The 25,920-nt window shown below is 46.9% G+C and overlaps 2 protein-coding genes and 1 long non-coding RNA gene across 10 annotated transcripts in view; 2 read left to right on the top strand and 1 right to left on the bottom strand.

The window, feature by feature from the left end:
- The window catches only part of celf5a (cugbp, Elav-like family member 5a), a 142,935-nt gene extending 130,434 nt beyond the window's left edge, over positions 1 to 12,501 (top strand). For 3 of the 8 annotated variants that reach the window (XM_057038247.1, XM_057038241.1, XM_057038245.1), the window contains exons 8-12: positions 4,384 to 4,596; positions 4,792 to 4,884; positions 5,909 to 6,052; positions 8,146 to 8,309; positions 8,624 to 12,501. In XM_057038247.1, the coding sequence (XP_056894227.1) occupies positions 4,384 to 4,596; positions 4,792 to 4,884; positions 5,909 to 6,052; positions 8,146 to 8,273 (578 nt within the window). In that variant the 3' untranslated portion in view covers positions 8,274 to 8,309; positions 8,624 to 12,501. Of the gene's footprint in view, positions 1 to 4,380; positions 4,597 to 4,791; positions 4,885 to 5,908; positions 6,053 to 8,145; positions 8,310 to 8,623 lie in introns of all 8 variants that reach the window. The other 5 variants (XM_057038246.1, XM_057038240.1, XM_057038244.1 and 2 more) reach the window with 3 other exon arrangements.
- A 285-nt stretch (positions 12,502 to 12,786) lies between these two features.
- On the top strand, positions 12,787 to 15,182 carry LOC130528653 (uncharacterized). The gene is made up of 2 exons (XR_008951344.1): positions 12,787 to 13,109; positions 14,691 to 15,182. It is a non-coding gene; the product is annotated as an uncharacterized LOC130528653 (long non-coding RNA).
- Positions 15,183 to 15,803: 621 nt separating this feature from the next.
- Positions 15,804 to 22,721, bottom strand: rgmd (RGM domain family, member D). The gene is made up of 3 exons (XM_057038249.1): positions 22,457 to 22,721; positions 19,257 to 19,768; positions 15,804 to 17,354 (listed from the first exon to the last, which is right to left on the bottom strand). The coding sequence occupies exons 1-3, from the start codon at positions 22,548 to 22,550 to the stop codon at positions 16,668 to 16,670; spliced, it is 1,293 nt and encodes a 430-aa protein (XP_056894229.1). The 5' UTR covers positions 22,551 to 22,721; the 3' UTR covers positions 15,804 to 16,667.
- Positions 22,722 to 25,920: the final 3,199 nt, after the last annotated feature.

Below are 25,920 nucleotides of genomic sequence, written 5' to 3'. Positions count from 1 at the left end.
ACTCTCACCGAGACAAACACCCCAGAACCAACGAGCTGCTCGTCTATCCAACTTTGTTTCCCTGTCCACACACAGTTAATGTGTAGATGACTTGTTTCGAAACAATATTAAATCAGTACCAGATGGGTAACAGTACAGCTAACCAACAGTTTGGTTTTGAGGGCTTAAATGGGCCGTGAACGTTCCACACGGAGGGCGGACAGAGGACACGTTTGTGTAAGTAAGACCTCACTTCACAAACTGGTCTGAGAGTCTGAGATGTGGACCAGACAAAGTACCCTGGAATGAGACGGATCTGAGAGCAGATGAGAAGTCTAGTTCCATTTCAGAGTGGGAACATGCAGCCAGAACAACACCTGGGTAAAAGGCTCCTACAGAAACTACTATCCGTACATTTAATTTAGCTTACGTGACCCTTTTCAGGGAGCTCATGCGAAGGAGTGTTCAACAAATGATTGAGATTATTGGATTAGTGAATTATGCTGATCCTAAAGCCAAAATCTTCAGGGCTCAAAAGGTGAGACTTTTTTTGGATTTTTTGAGACCACCAATAACAGGTCAGGACATCATGTTAGGAGTTTAAATTTAAATAGAGCATCAGAAGTGATGCTACTCTATAATTAATGCTTTTCTGGCTCTTTTCTTAGATTCTAAACCCAGCAAAAGCTGAACTTTCTGAGCTATATATTAAACAATGGTCCAGGTATTGATTCTACCTGAAGGACAGCTTACAATAACTTGTGTAACATAAATGCATCCATGTGAGGATGCACTAATTTGGCCCATCTTTCAGTTAATCTGAAGAGTCAGTTGGGAAAGCGAGCTGTAAATGATAAAAGCTGAGCATCTGGAGACAGCCTTGTATTTTTTTTCATGTTTGTTTCTTGCTGCCAAAATTGTGACTGAGAATAAGAGAGGTTATAAAAGCGATCCCTTCCTCTCATGAGTAATATTCAAATAAAAACAATCATTTCTCTGCGATCTGGCCATAAAATGAAATGATTGTACTTCTCCTTCATAACAGAGCGGGGTCATAACCAACTGTGGCTTACTATAAAATGTTTAAATCAACATGTCAAGTTTAAAGTTTAGGAGCATGAAGCTGTCCCAAGATATAAAATCAATAAAAGTGCTGACAGCAGAGTAAAGTTAGAGGTGAACACATTTTATGTAGGAACATTCACGCCATTAACAACTTTCTGGGAGCGTTTCAAACTTGCATTTCTTGCTGCATTATTGTGTTTAGCCATTTTTCGCATCGCTGGCTATTTAAAAACCTGCTTCATAAAGTCATTTTCAACAGGGGCTTCAGGTTCTGTCGAGCTCTGAATATGGTGCCATTTGGAGCAGCTGTCATCACCTTATAATTCCCTGATAAAACTGTAAAAAAAAAAAAATGTTTATAAAGTGTGAGAGTCAACAGGACACAAAACACGGAGGCCTGACAGGTAATCACATAGGTGGGAAATGTGATGGAGCACAGGGAATGGCACCAGACAAAAAAGAAAACAGAAATGGAACAGAAACTCTGACACCAGAGAAGCTCTCCCTTCAGATTTCCCGTATGAAGACACCTCAGATGATGAACATGTAGTGCAGCGAACATAAAAGCCAGCGTAACCTGTCAATTACAGACAAAACTTCAGAGTGTAATTAATGTTTCGGTTTTTCCTTTTCCGCCAAATGCCCATCAAAGTGTATTAATCACACGGGAACAGATGGACATTTTCTCGTTGAGTGCAAATGCATCAGTATTTTTTAATCAACCAGTTAAAAGCGCGTTTTTGAAGCGTATAGCTCGCCGCCGCGATAGGCAGACCTTGTGCTGGTAATGATTGCTGTTTCCTGTATGGCTGTAACATCCTTGGTTGATTTGAATGTATAATTAGCATAATAATTCATCTGTCATGATTTCTTTCATGGCGAAATCACAGCGAGGAGCAAATCAACAGTTTTCGCTCGAGTGAAGCAGCCTGAAAACAGCACAATTACGAATTTAACGCCGTGCGGCGAAGACTCTTTCACTGCAGTAATGATGGTGTAAAAGTGAGTCAGGAGCCGGCCCTATAGAACATGTATATAAACTGCTGTGCCATACATTTGTATTCACCCAGGCCCAAGTGGGGAACAACAAGTCATTATTGCTGGCCGATACAGACGGCAAACACAGACACCCACGTGCCTATTGGCATTCTCGCGTGTGCATTGTAAGCAGCCTATGAATACATTTTCCACTATGCAAAAACTACGTCCGCTGAGGTATGAAATGCTAATTTATTTCCCAGTTCAGGATAGTCTGTAAAACTTTGGCACTTCACCTCCGGAAAAAAGCATTTGCTGCTCCGCTCCTGTTCACCGTGACAGTAACAAACAGCAGCGACAGCTGGGACGGTCACCTTTCTGCAAAATGGGTCCACTTTGCCTCGTTTTCAGAGCTTCGCCATTTGCGGATGTTGATCGCAACATCCACGTCCTTGTTTTTAGCGGCGCTGACGAGCTCAGTGTGAACGCCGCGCGTTCGCCGACAAAGTCGCCTCTGATGACCCCGAGAGACGGATGGCAGATGTTTAACACGAAGGTGAGGGAGATGCGGGGACGTGGAGCGCATCAGAAGGCTTTTCTACGACGAATCCTCCAGAGTGGCAGCAACAAGAGACAGAAAACACATTACAAGCCTGCTGTAACCAGATGTTTACAGAATTAAGAGCTCATGTGATTGTTGTTAAAGTTGGCCAGTGAGGCACATGAGTAAACCTGGCCTTATTAGTTCTGCTGGAAACTTTGGGATTCTTTATTATTCATGTATTCCATGCTGCGAACTGCATGAAAACGACCGAAGGAAGCTACTCCTGTTCTGTTCCCATGTTCTCCTTTGCAACAGATGTTACCGTGTGACCCCAGAGCTTATGCAACGGTGTGTAATGGCTCCCCTCCACCTCTCACTACTACCTCTGCTGCACCCATCAACACAGCATCTGCGCACTCCGAGGCGTGCGCTCCCACCGTGCCGCTAAGGCTCGAAAAACGAATCTGCCTTATGATGGAGAGGGAGCATTATCTGTGTGCACGCGTGTGGCCTGAGCAGACGAGCTGCCTCTGGCCCTCTGAAAGGGAGCGGCGGTCTCCCAAGTCCTGGCAGCAGAATGGGCTGAGGCTGTGGTCTAATTCATCATAGCTCCACGGGAAGCAGGCAATTGTAGGGCTGCTTCGAAGAAATATTAAATAAATAGAGGTAAGCAGTGCAAATGGCACAACTGCTCTCTCTGGGCCCAGGTAATTCCCCCGGTCACTGCGCTGGACTGTCAGACTCTTCATGACTTTAATGCTGTAGCAGGCTGAGGAGCGCACCAGGCAAAGGAGAGGGGAGGCGAAGCAATAGTGAAGCTGTTGCTTATGGACGTATAGATATTACACAGTGGTCGGAAGTGGCGGCGCCTGATTTTCGCCGTCTTTACCACGGCATTAGCATAAATCCCAGTAACGTGAAGACTGGATGTGATTGTTTACCCGATCTGGACCACCTCTCACAAGCGCCACCAGATTGTTGGGATATGGCATGCTGCGGGGTTACCGTGACAACCCAGGCTTCCCGTCCAATCGGGGCGAAGCTTTTCTAGATTGAGAGGTTGTCCTCGGGGGAGCCGCACTTCAACGAGCTCGGATGCTTTGCCACGGAGCGGCCCTTTAAGAGAGCCCATCACACAGTGAGATTCTACTCAAAATGGGTACTTTGATGTTCCCAGCATAATTGGAAACACTTTTCAAAGGAGGGTCCTTTTAAAATGCATTGAATGAGAGAGGACAGGGGAGCATCCAATTTCTGTTCCACTCATGAAGCCTCCTGCAACTGCCTTTCAGGCGTGCACCATATACAATATGTTCTGACCCACCTATTTGTCAAACTGCCAACTGTTGTTATTTTGTCTTTTTTATGATGTATAAAAGTGAGAGGCATCTCCGTGTTTTCGCTACCTGCTCGCTCAGGCGGTTCTTCCTCTGTAATCTCCTCCTATTTAGCCCATATTTTTCTCCTCCTTTTTCTCTCTCAGAAGTTGCATAGAGGTTTCATCATCTTTAGCAGTGGGAACCAGCAGGGTATCACACAAACACTCTGGACAGGCTCATTTTTCACAGGTTGCTCCCTCAGCTATCCTGCGGGAAGCGTTGCAAAAAAAACCCAAAAACCTGTGGATTGGTGATAGACTCACGCCGTCGCCGTGTTCCTGCATTAGAGCGGAGACGCGTGCCTGTGCTGTTTATGTTTGCTCTCTGTAGACGAGAGGAGAGTATGCGCTGTGTACGCTTGCATCATTTTGTCTCAGCACACAAAGTGCTTTGCCAGCCGGTAAAGGCGGACCTGTTATTTTTCTTTGCTCCCAGCAGGCCTCAGTTCTCCACCAGCCAATATAACCACCTCCGCCGTGCCCAGCATCGTCACGCCCATCGTCAACGGCTTCACCGGCATTCCGCATCAGCCCAACGGACACCCCGCCGTGGAGACCGTGTACACCAACGGCCTGCCGCCCTACTCCACTCAGAGCCCCACGGCTGCCGACACCCTCCAGCAAGCCTTCACCGGAGTACAGCAATACACAGGTGTGACACGGAGCAGCTCCGTGCTGCATTTCTCAGGTTTCACAGCCAGTCGTAAATGCTGCATATTTACAGGGCAATTACTGCAGGGTGTCCCCCCGACAATGATTGCTTTTCACTCTCTTACATTTGACCTCTGGCGCGGCGGGTACCTCGGTATTTCACAACCATCTTCTCTCGCTCTCTTGCTCTCTGCAGCGATCTACCCCGCCACTACGCTGACTCCCATTGGCCAGACACTGCCCCAACCACCTCAGGTCATCCAGCAGCAGCAGCAAAGAGAAGGTGAGGGTGAGAGAACATTATTACTTCTACGCTTCACACACTTCTCCCTACGTAATGGGTGTATAAAGAAGATGAGAGGGAGACTAATATTACATTAACCCAGTGCACACCTCATTCTGGGGTAATACATATATAAAGAATAGGATCCGAGGCAGGTGTATTATGTCTGTATACATCAAATTCTCTTTAATTGATAAATAGCGGGAAGCAGTGGAGAGAATCCCGTCATCTTAGATAATAGGTATATAAAGCATTAAGAGGACTAAGCTGTACTCTACTGTACTTCCTCAGTACTGTAATACATCACTGACCTGCAACACGTTCAGGACTCTCTTAATTACAGTCCCTGAAATGAGATCCATCACTGTGGATCTAGATGGAGAATTTAAAGTTGGAGGTAAACTGTGGCGGCCTGTTCCAAGGTGTCAACACACCGAAAGAGTCATTTTTAAATCAGGTTGTTATTAAGTGTAGTTTAGTTGCAGTTGTTTAGTGTTAAAGTGCAATATGAGGATTTTTTTTTTCCTCTGGTGCTGCAACAATCCAGCTGGACGTTGTTGTTCATGCAAAGTACGGAGGGGTCAAAAGACAGCTGCCACAGAAGCAAAGGCAGAGCCCAAAATTAGACGAGCCGGCGCCCCCACATGGTGGGGGCTTTAATGTTTACATTTAATCTGGAAATCTGGGCAAATGTAAATAGATATTTTTAATACATTCTGTTTATCAGCAGAATATCAGCAGATCCCAGCAATGACTTCTCAGCTAGTTTCTGTGTTGAGAGTTTTATCGCTGTTAATTTCACAGACTGTTGTGAAAATCGATTTCAACTTATCTCGATTTAGCCGACACGAAACACAGTGCTGATCAAAAAAGACAAATATGCAGTTCTCTCTCTCTCTCTGTCCCTCTCTCTCTCGCTCACACACACGCACACACACACACACACACACACACACACACACACCACACACACACACACGCGCGCATGCTCCCCTCCGGCTCTGTCCCATGTTTCGCCTCTGCTCTGCAGGTCCAGAGGGTTGTAACCTGTTCATCTACCACCTGCCACAGGAGTTCGGAGACAATGAACTCATGCAGATGTTTCTGCCCTTCGGCACCGTCATCTCCTCTAAGGTGTTCATGGACCGAGCAACCAACCAGAGCAAGTGCTTCGGTGAGTCGTCCATCTTTGGAGCGTCCGCGCTGACAGATGTCAGACGGAGCCTGAGATATGATGACATCGAGATGAGGTCAGCTGGGTGGAAAAATGAACTCTCCCCATAAGAAAATGCGAAATTGATGTTATCAGGAGATGGGGGAGGGGGGGGGGGGGTCTCGTTTGTTCTCTGAGTTCAGGCCGTTTACTTCGAAACGTTCAGCTTGTGGGGGTTGTGTAAAAGCTCCCAGCCGAGGTGCGGCGCTTCGGAGCTGGCCCAACGATGAAGGCTTTCGTTCTCGTGGCTAAACAAGAATCCTTTGCAAAAACAAGCCACTGTAGCGGCTGTAGATCCTGATGGCGTTTGACATCAGCAGCTATGAGCCACGACGGGCTGTCCTGCTTCAGCGTGGCTGCTGAGGAAGAGGAGGGGCGCAGTCGATCGGAACCCACGTCCTTGCTTCTGTTGGGTGACTGTGTGACCTGGAAACCTGGAGGTGCTGTATCAGCAACCCCATCAACGTTCTCCCAACCCCATCAATACTGTCACTGCTGAGGCTGATTCACGCGCCTCCACGCCTCCCGTCTCATTTAACTCCATCAGTCTGCACGCCGAGCTCGCCTCGGGGCTGAGACAAACTTGGAGGAGGCTGGCAACAATGGCAGCAGGAGGGGCCGGTGGAGCGAGGGTGGGTAGGTGCTGGTGGGGGTTGGAAGGCAAAGGACAATTATGGATCAGCATTTGTTTTTACTTCAGGGAACAGCAGAACCCAGGGCAAAATTGATTGCCAGAGCCGTCTCCCCAGAGGGACTTAATAACATATAAATTCATGAAAGAAGAGCTATTTGCAGTATTGACGTGTACACTGTGCATTTACAACATAATGTTTGGCCTGGGGAGGGAGGCGGCACAACGGTGTGATTAATCCAGAAAGAAGAAAGAGGGGATAAACTTAGATTGATGACGCGCAAAAGACGGGGAAACGGAGAGAAAGCATCCCGGTAACGCGTGTGAGGGGGCCCGGCAGAAGGCTCGGGCCGTCAAACCATCGCTCCACTCCGCTCCTGAGTAACCTGCTGGCAGGTTAGGAGGTCACCTCCTTTCTCAGCCTCGATATTTTCTTCATCCCTCCTCTCCCGGTGCCCAGGCTTGGCCCCGACGGGCCGACCCACGGCCGAGAGAGGGGCGGGCAGACGTCTCTCCCAGGTGGCGGCGGATGTGCGGAGACTCCTGCTGTTTTTCACGGGTCACGGACTGTTCCTAATGACACCACAGACGCGGGGGAGCATGTCAGGCGGAGACACACTCCACTGCAGTTTCTGGTCACTGAATCCTCAAGGCTTTATTTATACCCATGATGAAAACAGGATGTGCAGCACATATTGGAGGGGGGTGTTCAGTGGGGTTTTTGGCAGACGGATGAGCTGTTGGCTTTTGTTTCGTTCCAAATACTCTGTGACTCGCTCATTTATTCAAACTTTTTTTTCCCCCCAATTCTTCACGGGGATATTATGGAGTTCTAAACAGGTCAATTGATCAGGAAGCTCTTATTGCGCCTTATTGCCAAACTCCTCCAAACTCCTAGATGTAGATAAGTTAGCGGCGGTTCATTAGGTCTTTAAGCCCCCTCCAGAATGTGCAGCTGTGTTTTTCTTAACCTTCAGAATTATGTGTCACTTCCCTGCACGCCTCAGTGGAGGAGCTCGGAACAGCTTGATGTTACATCACTCCCAGACAAAAACTGTCAGCCACGAGACGTCGTAAGAGTGAGGCCTCATGACAGTTACACGCCCACGCCGGGGCCTTGAAGTCAGTTATTTTAGCTGTAGCAAAAAGTTGATGAAAAGGAAGGGGGGAAGCAAAGAGGAACTGCTGGTAAAAATCCAGTTCTGACATTATCACTGCTCACTGTGGGTAGAAACAAAAATCACGCTGACGGAGTCCGGAGGCGTCTCAACATCGCCATCTAGTCTCCTCCAGGAGGTACACAAACCTGCAGCTAGTGCGTCTGTCGTTAGAACTCAGTTTCTGACTGGTTTGGAACTGACCTGGATGCTCCGAGTCTGGCTGCATTCTGCAACCAGCTCATAAACCTGTGTGTTTTTCCCAGGATTTGTGAGCTTTGACAACCCTGCGAGTGCGCAGGCAGCTATTCAAGCCATGAACGGCTTCCAGATTGGGATGAAGAGGTTGAAAGTCCAGCTAAAGAGACCGAAGGACGCCAGCCGCCCTTACTGACACGACCTACCTTCAGTATTCACTGCAGCAGCACAGGTGAGGCTCGCCTGGCGCGTTTCTGAATATAAATCCAGTCCGTGCATTAAAGCGCCTCATATGTGCAGACACGTAGAAACTATAGGGGCCGATTTCATATGCAGCACAGCGGGGGTATTAATTATAGAAAAATCTGTCATCATAGTGATTGACAAAGATTGATTGGAGTGCCAGCGTGGGTTAGCTCTCTGCAGACCATTACACAGATATAATAGAGCCATATTGAACTATCCAAAGTAAAGAAATGGATCTCGGGGATGACAGTTTAATGAGCGGTAAGGTCTGAAATTGCCTTTTTTCTTCTTCTTCTTCAGATTTTAGAGGACACACGAGGAAGGATCTCTGAGGAGTTCAACTTTTTTTTTTCCCTTTGAGCTCAAAACATGTTTCAAAAAAAAATCAACACGTTAAGGAACTTTTGAAGACATATCAGCATTTACATACGGAGACGTAGGTTACAGACGAGAGCGGAGGAGGATCGACTCCGAGGCGGCCAGACGGCAACAACCTGGAGCGGAAGAAGGAGAGAAAAATAAAACTGGGGAAAATAAGACGAGACAAAAAAAAACAACAAACACTTTTTTTCTTGTTGAGACTTGAATTGTTAATTAAGCAACAAACTTACAAACAAAAAAGCAGCAAGAACAGATAGATTTCTATATACATATTATATACACACATATACATATATATATATATAAATATATATATATATATAAGGAAAGCAGCGCTTGTGGCTTTTACTGTACTGGACAAATGAGGGTTTAAACTTGAAGATCAAGAAAAACTGGAAAAAAAGAGAAGCTATTCTGTCCGTCCGCAGACACCTCCTTTCTCTTTGCCTCCCTCTCTCCCTCTGCCACCGTCCCGCTCAGCAAGCGCAGAACCACGACTCTCGGAGGTCACCGAGGGTCCCACTGTCCAACAACTGCAAATACTTCAGCCTAAGGGACCAAAGGACCAAACATTTTTATTGTTCCGAACAGTAATATCAATGATACTAACACTAAAAAAAACTGCTACTAATAATATTACAATTTAAGCTTATGAAGAAATATTAGCTTCAGGTTGAAACTAGAGGGAAGGTTTTTTTTTTTTCTTTTATGTTTATGGCTACTGGGTTTGAGAATATTAAATCAAAACAGAAAAAAAAAAGTTTTAAAAAAATGAAGCTATACTAGGTAATAAGTATAGCACTAAGTTAGTGGTGTAAAATATGTGGGTTAGCCTTCAATTTGGGCATGTTTTTATTTTGCCCCCATTGCTTCATGACAGCATTTCATCCCGGTTGTGTGTGATGTGTCGGCGCTGTTGTCGCTAGAAGAAGAAAACCGTCTCCCAGTGCCAAAAAAAGTGACACGGCAGCTTCTTAAACAAACCCCCCCAACTGATCTGGAGTGTATGCAGCCCTACAGAGCTGTCTCCAGCACCTCCCAGTCCTGACGCCAAACCCGGGCTGGTTCCTCAACATCGATATTACCCAGCACTCGCACGTGCTTCTGACTGTTCCATAAATTATTCAAATGAGCCCCGATGACATTTGTAAAAATATATCCCTGCTGGGTCGCAGCCTCTCCCTCTGCCAAGCTCCTCCAGCTGCTCTCAGCAGACGAGAGTACGACCCCACCGCACCCGCCACCGCCGCCGCCGCCACCACCCCACATCCTAGTGCCAGCATATCTCCCTCCTAATAGGAACCATCAGTTCACGGGGGCTGAGTGCTAACCCCACAGCATAATTAGGATAATGGTGATATTGATCAGATGGGGAGCAGCACCTCGGGGCAAGAGATGGACAATCAATTACACATTGGCATTTTCAATGAATTGACTGAGTGACAGAGTCCATTTTTCCTCCCACATCGCCACCGGCGGCGCTCCGGAGGGACCCCCAAATCAGACCTGAGGCCACCACGCAGTGAAACCTTCGGCATCGTGAAGGAAGTTGCCGCCGGCGGGAGTCGGAAGCGTGTTTTTAAAGGGTGGAATGGCGCAGCGAGAGTTTGCATAGATGAGGAACAGCCTGGCCCCAAAGAGGTCAAATTAAGAACAAAGCCATCCATCAATTAGACGGCAGCAGGCTTGTAAGTGAAGCTGCTACAGCTGCTGCTTCAAAGGTATGACAGCTAGCTATTAGCGCCGGTCACACACCGCTCCTGCCTCCAGTTTCGGTCCATTCTGAGCTCCGATTCCACTTCTCTGTCCCATAATGCCCTTTGTTGACGGCGCTTGCAAGAAAGCACCCAGGAGTCAGAGGACCGCTGTCGCCTCGGTTCCACTTCATTGGTGGGATTTCACGTGAGCAACGACATCAGAACTCACTACAAATGAACGGCGATGATCAGATTCTTCCCTTCGCCAAATTACCTGAACATATCTCGTGCCGGATTTGGGTAGATTAACCAGTGTAGGTCAGGTCAGGTGAGAAGTTTAGCTTCCATACAGATAATTGGCCCAAGCCTCTTCTGTTTCCTCTCTGGAACGTCCTCGTCCAGTCGGGGTCATGCATATGCAGGAAGCCGTGATATACGCTCCCCTATCCTGAGGCGAAACAAGGCCAAATAAACCCAGTCAGGAATCTTATGGGATTCCTTCTGGAATGAGGTTTTTTTTTGTTGTTGTTGTATTTTCTTTTTTTTAATAATTCAAATCAAATGAAATTTGGCCTTCACAACAGCTCGGGTAATGCAAATGAAAGATGCCAGCTGTGGCTGGAATGTAATGAGACTGGAAAAAAAAAAACCCCATGGAGTTGATTTCATTCTGCCCGGAGATGGAGATAAAAAAAAGAGTGAAAATAAAAGAAATTTGATCGAATGCAGTAAGAACAGACGAGGTTTGTGGATGGAGCCGTGCGTAAGCCTTAATATACAGACCTACTGTGAACATTTGAGGAGGAAGCTAATGAAATGGCCACAATCTGGGGACGGATTGGAGTTTAATTGCAATTTGTAATTAGTAGGAACAGGAAACCCACTGAAACAGGAAGGAGAGGACTGACAACGGCATTTGGAATGACCTGCATGTGCTCTTTATCTCTTTTTTTTCCACTTTTGCCTCCATTTTTGTCATCATAACGTTAAATTATCACCCTGCCATTGTGCCCTTTTGATCTCAGAGCATGCTCAGTGGGGGCTGGGAGGGTTAGAGATTAACGATTATGGTACTACTCGTGTTAGCGCTAACAATTCTTTACCTATGGTTTGAATGCTAAGGATAGTAACTTATTATAAATATGAAATCTGTATAATATGGAGAATCAGCACAGGACCTTTTTATTGATACCTAGAGGGATAGGAGTTGACCTGTTGGGGGAGGGGCGGGGGGGGTATCACTTTATAAAGATTTTAACTTTGTGGTTTCTCAGCACAAAAAGTGGACGAAACGTTGAGACAGCTGGAAGACTTGTGTGATGAGCGGAATCTCAGCGCGATCCTTTCAACCCCGGAGGAGGACACGTCGTTTACAGCTTGGTCTCTCTCGCTCTTTCTTTATTTTGTCCCTGCTCATCTTATTTTTAAAGGAGAGCGCCACCTGTTGGCGTGGCAGCGTCAGTACAGCATGGAGCCACTGACAGGGAGAGCAGTATCTTTTTATAGAAAAAAAATACACACGAAAAAAGAAGAAAAACGCTGTGTTCTGTATTAGCCTGAGAAACCAAACTTTTCCCCCCCTGTAGAAATTTCTTAATACTTGCTGCTTAGATTAATTCATATTACTGATTGATAATTTTTTAAAATTAATTGGTCAAGTGTGTAACTTGATGTTAATTTATTGATCTATTTATTTATTTATTTATGCTCATTTATTTATGTTTTCTTTACTTTAACGGTAAGATAAAGATATGTATCAAAAAGACAAACTTATTGGGGCTTTTCTCTCTTTCTCTCCTTTTTTTCCAATTTTACAATAAAATTTCAAACTGGTTCCCGGGTTGTGTTGAATGATGGGGAGGTCGGCGGCGCCGTGAAGGACCACCGCCGGGGGCGAGGAGGCGCCCCACATGATGGCCAGACAATTGGAAAAGGCTAAGATGGGTCAGCGGGACCATCAGCGGCTCAGCTGAGGGACATGATGAAGAGCATCTCTGGGTGTGAAATCAAAAAAACATCAGGAGGGACTCAAAACTATAACCACCGGCCTGTGAAATAACGTGTCCCAATTACAATAAAGTGTGGCTTGTGGTCAGCGTGCGCGGCAGGCAGTTCATCTTTATTACTATCAGTTAATGAAAATCAATCCCCTCACTGATAAACTCTTAGCTCCCCCTCCTTTTGAGGGGAGGTAATAAATTAGGGTAATATTGCTTTTGATGAGGGGGTGAATTGCAAATTATTGTAACTTTCCAAGATTTATGATGCTGATACTTAATTTTCTAAGCAGGTCCTTTTTTGTGGAGGTGGGGGAACACTTGGGGGTGGGGGGTGGGGGGGGGGGGCATTTGTTTGGGGACAAAACACATGGTTACAGTAGAGGCGGCGACACCTCTGCAGTGTGAAGCGCTTCGCCCAGAAGATGCGAGGAAGCAGGAACCCGGGGGAGGCAGCATGTTTACTGAAAGTAGGCCTGCCAATCACACTTATGTTTCTCTCTCACACACACACACACACACACACACACACACACACACACACACCAGGAGCGTATGATTTGATATGTAGGTCAGTACCCATTCTGGAGCAGCAGTAGGTGAGACGTGTCGTGTTGCTTCGCTGTCACTCTGATTACTGAGGAGCAGCAGAAGGATCAGAGCTGCTCACCACCGAGGCAGATGCACGAGCGCGCTCGCACGTGCACACAGGTGAGGGCTTCCCGCTCTTTGTTCTGCTGCGCCGATCCGTGTAACGGCCTGTTCATGTGTGTGCATGTCGAATGTGCTCGGTGCAACAGTGGCTCGGGGGGGGGGGGGGGGTTCAGCAGGGAGAGCAGCTCAGAGGCCTCACAGGTGTGCCCCCCCACCCCCCGACATCACTCACATTTCTCTCCTGGCCAGGTCTTGTGAATCGGTGAATATATGAATCCGATTTATTATCTTTAAAAACACAAAGTGGGGCCCAACTAAATGCCAGCAGAGGTTGTGGAGGCGAATATCATGTGTAAATATGCTGGTGTGTGAATGTCTCCTCTTTAGATATCAAACCCGTTTGTCTTCTCCATCACCTCATGGACAGTATAGACCATCTGCCCTCATGGAGGCCGGCTCATTAAAGGCTGAAGGATGAAGACAGACGTCAGTCTATCAATTATCAATCAAGCTGAGGACTTGGTATTTATCTTGCCAAGTGCTCTATTAATATCTAATTAATTTCCTCCGTTCAGAGGATCAATCACTCCTTTTCTCTCATCCCATTAACCTGATAATTGTCCTTGTTTACTGGGAAAGTCGAGACAGGTGGGGGGGTCCAGCAGGGTGGTCTGTGTCCTCGTCCTCCCTTCTAATAAACACGGACGGCACCACGGACCGGTCCATTTACCTCTTCATCTGACTGACCGGTGACATCTACTGAAGACAGGGACTGGTTACACTGGCACAGAGGGAAATGGACTGGTTATAGTGGGACAGAGGGGATAGATGGACTGGTTATAGTGGGACAGAGATAGATGGACTGGTTATAGTGGGACAGAGGGGATAGATGGACTGGTTATAGTGGGACAGAGGGAAATGGACTGGTTATAGTGGGACAGAGGGGATAGATGGACTGGTTATAGATGGACTGGTTATAGTGGGACAGAGGGGGTAGGTGGACTGGTTATAGATGGACTGGTTATAGTGGGACAGAGGGGGTAGGTGGACTGGTTATAGATGGACTGGTTATAGTGGGACAGAGGGGGTAGATTAACTAGTAATGGTGAGAAGAGCAATTATGTTTTCTGGTCATAGTGGGACAGAGAGATTCAGTGGACTAGTTATAGTGGCGGGTAGGGAATAAAGAGACTGGTCCTAGTGGGACAAATAGGATAAATTGACTGCTTATAGTGGGACAGAGGGAATTAATGAACTAGCTATACAGGGACAGAGGGGAAAATTGACCGGTCACACTGGGAGAGAGAATAAATGGACTGGTTGTACTGGGAAATAGAGGACATGTGGCCTGGTTGTTGTGGGAGTAGTTTTTACTTCTTGAACTTGTTATCTTCATATAATATTTAAATCGGTCAACCAACAACATGTTTAATTAAGTGAGTCAAATGTAATTTTTTTGGTCTTTTTGTGCCTAAAGAAATAAGGGAAAATATTAGACTGGTTCCGTTTTGTCAGAGCTGGGTTTTATTATGACACTGGACCTTTTTTTCCAGTTCTTCTCATGGTGGCACCCTTTAAAGAAGTTTAAAACCAGCTCTCAGCTTCATACACTCATCTCTTTATTGCATGTGTGTTCAGCCTGAAACCACAGCCTCAACTGGAAACGGCTCAGACGGAAACCAGTGAAGGATGCAGCCGACAGTCCTGCTTTCATTCACAGTGTGACAGCTCTGACTGGACATCCATGACCACCTCTTTTCCATCTCCTCATCCCTCTTTCTCTCCACGCTCCTCCTCATCCTGAGAATGAGGTGATGAAGCCATCCGAGGAAGACTGGAATCAGTCCAGGACCGGGAGAAAATGGTGATATGTTTCACTGGCCAGCTCATTCCCCACCTCACTGAGTGGGACTGAAGGAATATGGAGAAGGAGAGACGACGCTGGGATGAAACATGGTGCCACTAGGTCACATTAGATTCAAAATACTTTCTTATAAAGCTATTTATACGTGCGCTGTTCTAATTGCCACAAAAGATGATTACTTCCCTGTTATGGGTGCAACAAACATCAAACTAACCACAGATGAAACCCTGTTGGGAGCGTTGAGGGAATAAAGAGCTCAAATGTGACATTTCTGCATTTATTCTGAGGAACTGAAATTCAGTCTGCTGTCAAAACGGTCTCCCAGCCGACTGATGACTGAGGACCCCTTCTGGACAGCTGCGGTACTACACAACCATTACTAGCGTTTTGCTGCATCCGAAAGGGCAAAAGGCAGGTAAATAACTTGAAAATGCATTTTAAAGTAAAATCCAGAACCTTCCAGGTTTAACTGAAGCCATTTAAGAGGTCCATATGGACACCTCATTTAAAGCGTGTATGGTATATCCCGTTAAATCATTAAAGTACGGGGAATTCGCTTCCCCCCACCGAGTCACTTTATTTCACATATTGCCGTTAATCCTTTTTAAAACTCACTTCAGTTCAGCCATGTTGCCACAAAGGTGACGTCACTCACTTCATTACTGGGAGAATATTCAATGATAAACTAACAGGATTAAAAGGAGTAATCTTACTGTGACGTCTATCTTGACTGTAATTAAATCTTCTGGGTGAAACGAAATGATGATGGAAGACGTGGCGCACCACCAGGGGGCGCCCGTGCTTAACCAGTTTTACCCATGCGTGGATCGTTATCAAATATATGATAACGAGCCTTTGGGACAGCAAAATAAATAAAAACGCAAATCTGGAGTGTCCAACACTTTAATACAAGAAATAACAAATACAGCACAACACATATTAGTTTACTTTTCTTTCAAAAGAAAATCTCAAAATAACCTAGTATTCATAAAAAGTAAAACATTACAGTTAAAACATCTATACACAGGCAAATGTACACATATATAACAGCTATATACACTCTTTTAATATATTATTATATAAAGATTTGTGTTTTTTTTCCTTTTAAAACTGGAAGACAAACAGCTTGAAGAGGAACTGTATGAGAGAAGTGATGGTATCACACTGAGCTGGAGGATTAGGTAGTTTTTACATACAGTTGTTGGATCCTGGATACTTTGCATGCAGATCTGTGACGCACAAAAGAACATTTGCTGCTGTTAAGTGCTGCTGATTTGTACAGATTCTACAGACTAAAGCCAAACAGCTTCCTGACAGCACGGACCTGCACATAGGGAGGAGTGTCTGAAGGTGGATTATTTCTCAGTTAAACTGAATTATTTACAAAGAAACAAAACCCTGTTTTACATTGAGCCTCTTCAAAGACTGTTGCTGACCAGTTAACACTGAGTTTCTGAACGGTGAAGAATGTTGCACTTTGCCTCTTATCTGCATTTATCTTGAAATGATGGGACTCATGTGGGAATCCAGAGACGGGGTGAGTGGGGGGGGGGGGGGGCAGCGAGCTCCTTCAAATGACATCAGACTGATCGCAGCATCCACACTCCCCCTCCCAAAAACAAAGGACGCGTCTGGAGATGTCCGTCTCTGAGGTGCGAGCTTCAGTCGCTCTCTCCTCAAAGCTGGTTGTGCTTCCGTGTCCTTTTTTAAAAAAAACAAAAAAACAACAACAACATTCTGTTGTTTGACTTCTACCAAAGCAGAAGAGTGAGGAGCAGGAGTGAGAGCAGGGGGGTGCCGGCTGACGTGTGCCACGCCCCCTGGTTGTGAGGACCGGGAGTCCGGGGGGAGTTCTGCTTTAGTTTACTTGGCGGCAGCGCCTTCAAGTCCTCCAGAGCGCCGTAAGCTGCTAAAGAGAACTCGGGGTCTCCCGTGGTCAGCAAGTCAAACACGCAGGACTGGAAGTACACGTCCTCTACCTGCAGGGTCTCCCTGCACTTGGCCGTGGCGCGCTCCACCGTGTAGACCTGGCGAGGGGGCCGCAGGGGGCCCAGCTCTGTGTTGGTGCCCTGCACACGGGGCTGCTGGCCGTGGCGGCCCAGCATGTGCTCTTTGATGAGCTCGTTGCGCGGGCAGCCGTGCAGGCAGAGCTGCAGGCCGCCATTGTCCTCTGAAAAGTCCAGAGTGTCCTCTGGCACGCGGATGGCGAAGGTCAGGTAGCTGCCGACACGCCGGATGATGATGGAAGTGCCGATGTAGCGGGCCTGTATTTTCACCTGCCGGCCCGCCCCCGAGCCGCCGCGCTCTGCTATAGTCAGGCTGCCGCTCTCGCCGCCAGTGCGAGTTCCGTCCTGAAAGGCAAGGGGCAGATCTTCTGTGGTCGCCTGGTACACCTTCTGATCTGTGCAGCCCTGATATGACTTGAAGATCACAGTGATCTGAAAGAAGAAAAGAACAGTTTTAATCTGAAGACACAATCTCATCATTTTACAGCTTTTTCATTAATAAAACCCACGTCAACCCTGATGCGGACTTGCAGCAGTACCTATTACGGCCGGGAGGTGGCAGCAGATCACTTCTCCACAATAGCAGTGATAAATCAGTAACTACAAATGTCCTCATTTCTTCAGTCAGAGACCCAACTGGGCTGTTATCACTCACATAAAAACTAGGTCTATTCAAAAGAGGACAAAAGAACCAAGACAGAAAGAAGTGGTGAGAAATCTGCTGCAGCTAACTTCCTCGTTAAACGTTGCAACAGTGACAAAAAGGCATTTTAGCAGCGAGTAAACACAAATTAATCCTATAAATTTAGGCCCCCCCAAATGCCACATTTCTGCAGGCTCCTCTGCATAAATGGGGTTTTAATTGTCAGTTTGTAGTTTTGGCGTCATTTCTTTTGGCTCTCCTTACAGAGTCTTCTTGTATTTCTGAATATGTGATCTAATGCATTTAATTATTATTTTTTTTAAAACACGTTTGGCTTTAGCTTGTCAAGCACCTGCTTGTCGGAGAGTTACGTGATCACACTCAGACTGTGTGTGTTATGGGTGTGACAAAACACCCTGCACGAATACTGAAGTCATCCAAGACGAGGAAAAACTACTTTGTACCTAATCTAATTTCAGGTAATGCATTTGGGAGTTTTATTGGATTAACTGAACCCGACCTGCTCTGCACATGCTCGTCGAGCGCTGACCATCGAGTCGGACATGTTGTAAGCGTAACACAAGAAGCTGGTGGGCCGGTTTAACGTAGCTGGAATCAAATGTGGCAAACAGACAGGAGGTGTCTGCACATGTGCACTGGAACAAAGATCAATAAAAAGGACAAAAGCCCGAGTTGGGAATCACACCTCGGGTGTCCTCTTCACTCTGACAACCGTCTTATCTAAAACAAACATTGGCAGAGAAACGGCAACACTCCCATTGTTCTTCCGGCTCACAGGACAGACTCTCCTTCTGCCGCATGTCTTCCAGATGAGCTTTTTTTTTCTTAAAGTCCGTCTTTAAAGTAAAGCGGCATCGTTTACACTTGCTGCAAAACTGGATTTGATGGATGATTTCCTGTCTTAAATCTGGCAGATGAAAACAACAGCAGAAAAGCATGACGGGGCAGTGCGGGTGTTGGCACAGATAAAACTGGGGTTACATTAGCACACGGAGAGCATGCTGCTAACGCCTCAACGGCGCTAAAGCTGCCGCTTTAATTAATGGCATCAAAAAGCCTCGCTGCTGCCCAATTATTCCTTTATGTTTTTTTCCATATTTACACAAAAAGCAGCCAGTTAATTATTTGACCAGAGGGGTGAAAAAAACATTCCAAATTGCGGCGGTGCAGGGAAACGTTGGAGTGAGCGTTAATCACTACCATATGACCACCCATGTGTTAAAGGTAGAGCGCTCAAGCATGTCTGTGATTCAACACCGCTGAACGTTCCCCTCCCCGCCGCTCTTCTCCCCCTCTCTCACTTTTCCCTCGCAGATCTGAGGGAACTCCAAGACGAGAGGAATGCTGCAGGCTCCACAGACGCCATGGAATGATTAACTTCAGGATTAGCTTCACGTTTGATAATTTATGGGAATACAAGAGCTAGCAAGTCCGCACCAAACAGCCCTCGAATATCGACCGGTTCTCTCTGTCCTACCAAATTTCGGCATTAGCCTGAGAAAATATCCACACGCTGACGAAAATAACCTCGAAGTTGAGCGGAAAATTTACTTTTCCTTTTGGAATCTTTGGGAAAATTTGACAGGTAACACATTATGAGGCTTCAATAAAGAAATACATGATGATATGTGAATCGAAGACAAAAGAAACTACCCTCAATCCATCCTTACCTTGCTGGTTGCCGTGGCGCTGGAACCCAGGACGACGGGCACGTTGGTCACCTGCACCGACAGGTAACGGTTGTCGATCAGAGGCCACGCCCCCTCTACCTTGCACGTCTGAAATTCATCACGAAATGTCCGTAGGTGCGGGTCTCCGAATAATCCACAGTGGGCGTATTTCTTCTGCTGCGAGGCCGATCCCATCACCAGCACGCGGCTCTCGTAGTTGCACAGCTCCGGCACGGCGGGGCGGGAGGTGCTGGGGACTTTGGCGGAGGAGGTGGGCCCATCGCTGGAGCAGTTGTGTTGAGAGAAGAGCTCCTTGATGCGAAAGACGGCGGAATGGTAGACCAGGTCGCCCCTACAGCTACGCGCCTGCCGCCTGGTGCACAGAGCGTAGGCCCGCAGAGCAATGCAGTAGTCCACGTCCTGGGTCACATCCTCCTGTAGGCCACTAGAGGGCGAGGTCGAGGACACATACTCTGCATTGCAGCGCTGGATTCGACACTGCTGGCAATGCGCTGGAAAACAAAACCAATCAGCGTTAATATTTTATGCTGTTTAACCATTAAACCATCAAAGCCCAACACATTCGCTTGTGGGGCCATGGTCCTGGACCGTGGTCCAGAATCAGTCCACAACTATGACAGAGTAAACCGAACAAAAACTGCAGAGTGTGGACACTTCACTATTGTATCCAAAACATTACAGTTTGGATGGACAGTCCTGAAGTAGAGGCTATTTATTTGGTATTTGCCTTGAGCCACCCTGGGACATTCGTGTTTAATGTATTTTTAAGGGGGGCGGCTGTTTAGGTGATGTCACAGAGCAGGTGAACTCATTTACAATTCTGACCTTTTCAGTGATGCTGGGAATTAGATGTGTTGTTTTTAAACCTGCATGGTAACAAGTAATGGCTAAGCAAAACGCTTGTTCCCGAGACCCCATTTACGCAATGCAATACTTAAATTCTGGTTGGACTGTTGACACCAGAACGCCCAAAACCAGAGCGATGTGAAAACACTGCTGCATCCATCCATCCGGGTGTAAAGGTAAAGCGTCTTGGGGCATGCACACCACAACTTCAGGCAACTATGTTAGCGCGAGGAGATGTAGTGCAAACATAAATGTAGAAGAAGACCATTGAGAGGAAAAGACTGACACCACTCCCAAGCCACAGTCTTAGCGTGTTCTTAGTTTTAGTTGTCATGGTTGCTCGTAGAAGCAACTCCACCTTCCTCAGTCCACTGGAAAACTTTGGTGTTTCGAAAATGTTCACTGGTGTGATCATGCATTTTATTCATAGATGTACAGTGTCTGTGTCACTACCGCCACCCACTGGCCTGGCGTGTGTACTGCACTAGAATTCTGAAAACATTGTGTAATTGGGTTTTGAGAGTTTCGAATGTTGCCTGGCTGAATGAAATCCATTAACCTACAGAGCAAAGCACAGCAGGGATTTCATCAGGACTCACTTCTGGAGCAACTCCTGTGTCTAAACTGTGGTTAAGTGTGTGCGTGTGTGTGTGTGGAGGGGGCTTGAAACATTGCACAGCATGTGATATTTGGGAGGTATCATCCAATTTCAGAACTTCCTGTCAAGTTCTGACTCACCAGATTGATATTTGCTGACAAAGAAAGCAGAGAACGGCTCCTTCAGACTTGTTTTCAGTGTTGGTTCTCAAACGCTGCCTCGAATGTTCTTAAAAGATTTAACGCACAACTTCACAATAGCTCCGTACCATCTCGGAGCAGCTAATGATTACAGCACATCCTCCCTTTAGCATGCAGCCGAGGCACCGAAGAGGCCACGACAGAAGATTAATGCGCCTCACAGTTGCCGCACTTCAACACAAGTGCTGATAAAACCGAGATGGAGTGCGAGAGGTCAAGTTAGAGGCATTCGACATCCCTGCTCTGAATTCCAACGAGGCCTCCCCCGTCTCCCCCAGGGGTCACCGAAGTCCAGCGTGATTGACACTTTCTGACAATCGCTGCTTGCCCAGCCATCGACAACCGAGCATCTCCCAAAAGGGTCTTTATGTTCTGGCACTTGGTAAGCTACCTACAAATGTGAGGAGCGTGTGGGAGCCTGGGAAAGGCTCCCGGTGACCACGCAAACAGTGATGGTATTCAGGTATTACAATTCAATTGGTGCCGGACACAAAACATTCCTACAGCATGAGCGGCATGGAAATCACTCCAATAAAATCTGGGACTAAATCTTAAAGTTGGAGAGTGCCAAAAATGTCCTTATGTCCATGTATTTCTAAATGTAAATAAAACTACTTACCTATAAAGTTTGACCTACTTTTATAGTACTAAAACAACAGCCATTACCTCAAATAAGGTGGGATTTTTGTTGATTATTTTATTTCATTTTTATCTAGTATTTCTCCCTGTGCGATTGTGACGTATGTAAAAAAAATAATCAAGACAAGAAGGATAAATCAGCGTCCTTGGATAACTTGGATAGAGGAGTGATCAACACGTTCAGAGGCCAAAGAGTTGGACCCCCGAGCATCATGGTGGTTAACAAAGTTAATAAATCAAGCTGGGTCGTAACTCGGTCCGCTTAGCTTCACCAAGAGACAGGGGGGAATCCCGTGTGATAAAAGCAGCCTCGGTGATAATGGCTGCCGCTCGGTGTTGGATTAGCGGGCTGGTTAAAAACAAACTCGCTGTTTTTCCTGCGGCTCCGTCTGCGGGAGCTGGACGCCAGGTTGCTAATGAGCTATGCTAACGGAGGAGCTAACGCGCGGCTCCGCACGACTTATAAAACATGAGCAACGGCGCTCTGCTGGCTTTCTATCACATTTAGGCTCCCGGTGGTGTTAGCGGAGTGTTGTTATGGGACGTTTCAAGCAACAACGGCTGGAATGTGTTTTTAAAAAAAGACGCCCGTGGAGTGGGCGAAGTGGTGCTGCTCGGCTAGCTGCGCAGCGGGCTGAAGGCTGGGACACTCCGCAGCAACAGGGCTCTGCTCCGGAGTGGACGTGCAACTTATCAGACTTTTCTCCCCGATTAAAACAACCCCCAAAACTCCAGATCCCCCTTAAGACGTGCATCGGGAACAAGCATTGTGTCCAAAAAGGTTAGAATCATCTGCTCAACATTTAAAAAAAACACTTTTTTCCCGTGAAGGGGTCGCGGCTCCGCACGCAGCGCAGAGTGGAGCGGCACAGATTGGAACAAAACTCGGCACTTACCTGGTCGAAAGAGCAGCGAAAGTAGAACCATCGTCAACGTTACACAGTCCAAAAGCTGCCGCTTAGCCGTGATTTGTGGTCCGCTTCTCCCCATACCAATCCATTCAGTTAGAATGGAGTTCCTCGACTGCTTCTCATCGACGCTGCGGCTGCGGGAAATCAGACAAAAATTCGTCTTCCTTCCAAAGCACTGTCATTCAAACGGGGCCCCTGTCTTCAGGGCGGCTCTAGGGGGAGGGGTCTGCGGCGGAGACGGGGCCCAGAGGTGCTGGCTGACCAATGAAACACTAATTATTCACTAACAACCTAATATTTACATGTTGTGGCAATTATTGGTACGAGGCGCAGAAAAGGGAGGGCGAGGGAGTGTGAAATTATAATTGCCACGATTAGAATCGGAGGATCGCAGCTTCTGCTTCTTACTGTCTGCAGGTCCGCGACTTATCCTGAAGTAGATGTTCATCAATGATCACTTTTGCAACCTTTCTCCCGCGAATGCTATGTGAGACTGCTGGAGATCCGACCATAAAGCTCTGCAGGGGCCAACTGTTCTATTGGACCCCCACCCCCCCTGACAAATGCTGCTGTTATTTCAGCGTTAAGCAGGATTCTCCCACCTGTTGCTTCCTCACTCCACATTTAGAATTGTGTGAGCAAACAATCAGAACTCGCCTTTCTTACTTTATCTATCTGTCACTTTTCTAACAGGCCACATTTGTTATTTCAGCTCATTTCAGCCCATATTTCAGCTCATTAACTCCAATCTTTGTTATTTTCTACATTGTGGTTTAGCCTCCTAAAACACTGACAACAGGCAGAGCTGTTCTCTGTCACATAAATACTAAGAATCAAAAGAAAAAGCACAATTATTTTCTCTCAGCAGTTCTCAGTGCGCCATTAATTTTTCCATTACAGTTCCTGTTAGCAACTTCTAGCTCTACTTTTGTGGCCAACTTTCCACCCCTCTCGCTCCTCCAACAACACACCGTCTTTCATTTGCACAGCTGCTGTGAGGCCGGACCATCTGCGAACCACACACACTTAACCCGTTTTCAGCCCGGGATGCAGATTTCCACGATTTCTGCGGCCGCCCGACTGCAGCGGCGGCCATTTACTGACAGAAATATCAGCACTGAGAAAACTGTAGCGTTCTTTTGTTGCTTCTCGGGGGTTTCGGGAGGGGAGAGCGTATGTTTTGGTGCAGCTGTGGGTCTCCCTCTGCGCCTCCCTCCTGACTTTATGAGGGAGAAGTGAACCCAGACGGTTATTGGATCACTGGTTTTTCTGTACACATGCAGGCTCCTCCGGCCACACAATTGTGTGATTCAGGTGGCCTGTCAGTCTCCTGAAAGGTCCTCACAGAGCCGTGTTGATGTGGGGCTGATATATATAGTGGAGGGGGGTAGACGAAGACAGCTCAAGCCAACTGGAACGTTTGGATTGTTCTGAGCCTTGGTCACACTGGACCCACTGTGCCAACTTTATCCCCCCCAGAGGGTTCTACCTCACTGTGTTTGTTCAGCTAATTTTGGAGGCTGCTTTAGGTGATGTGCTTTATGGTCGTGCTTTAGGGTCCCGACTGAAATCCCCTCAAACATGTTACACTCGTGTGTTGCCGGTGGTGGGGTGGGGGTGGGGGTAGGGGGGTGGGGGTATTGCAACTGTCTGTGTTTTGCAGCAGATTAAAATAAGGTCTGCAGGACTGCGTCTCACCTCTTGCAGGCGTTGTCCTCAGGACAGAGTGATGACATTTCCTGTAGAAAGAAAAATAAAACAATTACTTTTTTTTTCTTAATTCTTCCATTCGACTTCCATCCTCTGAGTGAAGGTTCCACTGAAAAGCAGTGAAGCAAACAGTTAATTGATCCAAGTGGATGCAAGGATGAATTCAGCACATGAAAGGGACTCCAGGGCCGCCTGTCAGACCTGATGGTTCAAGAAAGACCTCTTTCTTCCTTATAATATTGCGTTGCATGACCCTGCTGCATGTGCTGCAGTGATGCCAAGTCTCTATAGAGGGTGGGTGAAGAACAACAAGAACAAAAACAATGTAATTTAATAGGAAAGTAACAGTTATGTGGAACCCTGACAATAATATGGTACATTTGTGGGGGAAATAATAAGAGATAAGAGATACATACAGGAGCAGAGCAGAAGTAAAAACTAGCCTGGAGTAAAAGACAGTCGGCTAAAAGAATAGGGGAAAAAGGGGGGAAGGGAAATGGAAAGGGGGAGGAAAATCAGGGAGTAAGGGATTGAGTTTCCTCTGACTGTGTGTCTGGGCAGCTCCACATGTTCCTCATTAAAGTCCTCACACTGTGGGACCAGCTCCACACCGAGATGCTTGTTTTTGCTATTAGGCCCAATGTGCTGTGGTCTGCTGGCAGCCCCAAAACACGGCCAGCACAGGACCATCTCTACAACTGGCTGTCCTCAAACCGACGGGAGCAAAAAACACCCAACGGAGGTGACCTCCCGCGCCACAACCCCCCCCCCCCCCCCCCCAGATGTTCGGTAATGCAGCGGCGCACACGTGCTGATAAACCCGGACATATCAAACCCATAACTTTATTAACAACAGCACAGTAAAACCAAAGCACGGCTGGAGGAAATCGTTGGAGCGCCACGCTTCCGATTTTTGTTCAATTTCATGCCCGTGGAAGTTAGTTAACTGAGACATGTATCGTGTTTCTTCTGCGGCCTGATAACATCAGAGATAGAAATCAGAGGTGGGGGGGGCAGCCTCTGTAGCCTCTGCCAGCACCAGGGCTGCAATATAGGAGCCACACTTATTGAATTTTAAAAGGGAACCAGAGCAAATTGGCTGTTTTTTTATCCCTTTTTTTCTGGGGGCCCCTGACTGAAATGAAGTGGCCTGTATAGAACTGATACGAGAGAGAGTGAGAGACAGAGACGCACAGAGAGAGAGAGAGAAAGCGAGTGTGTCTGGTTCAGGCCTCGCGCTGTTAGCAGGGATCTGTTATCTTAGAGAGATAAGGGAAGCTGCAGTGTGAGTGTATATGCGGGCCGACACTGATAGCATCTACACTCAAGGATCACACTTACGACACCTTGATTGATGGCTAGGTGGGGTGGGGGGGCTTCTGGATTGTTGTGTTTTGTAGGTAACCCTCTCTAAGTGTCCATGCAGGCATCTGTTTACTGTGTTCCACTGAGTAAACAGGAACTATCAGGCATCCATATCATCTGTTCTGAGAGCCAGAGTAGTGGGAGATCATTAAGAACCGACCGAATTATGTGAATTAATGTGCAGCTTCTAATGTTTGTTTTGCACTCGTCCCACAGAATTAAAACCCCTCTTCCAACCTCTGTTCCGGTAGAACAAATGTTGACAGAGCATCAAGGCCCCTGCTCATGAAAAGATGGTCCTCTGACAGGTAACCCTAGCCCCGGGGTCGAGGGGGTCACCCCGGTCTGATGAGGGATGATGGGTAAAATAAATG

This window comes from Takifugu flavidus, chromosome 7 (genome assembly GCF_003711565.1).
Source record: "Takifugu flavidus isolate HTHZ2018 chromosome 7, ASM371156v2, whole genome shotgun sequence".
Taxonomy (NCBI): domain Eukaryota; kingdom Metazoa; phylum Chordata; class Actinopteri; order Tetraodontiformes; family Tetraodontidae; genus Takifugu; species Takifugu flavidus.
Note: the sequence above shows the minus strand (reverse complement) of the source record. Positions and strands in the feature narration are given on the sequence as shown.

Excerpts from the sequence above, each read along its gene's own strand:
- rgmd (XM_057038249.1), bottom strand. The coding sequence starts at position 22,550 with ATGGGGAGAAGCGGACCACAAATCACGGCTAAGCGGCAGCTTTTGGAC. Across the intron at positions 19,769-22,456 it reads TTCGCTGCTCTTTCGACCAG|CGCATTGCCAGCAGTGTCGA; the intron begins GTAAGTGCCGAG and ends TTTGTTTTCCAG. Across the intron at positions 17,355-19,256 it reads GCGCCACGGCAACCAGCAAG|ATCACTGTGATCTTCAAGTC; the intron begins GTAAGGATGGAT and ends TTCTTCTTTCAG.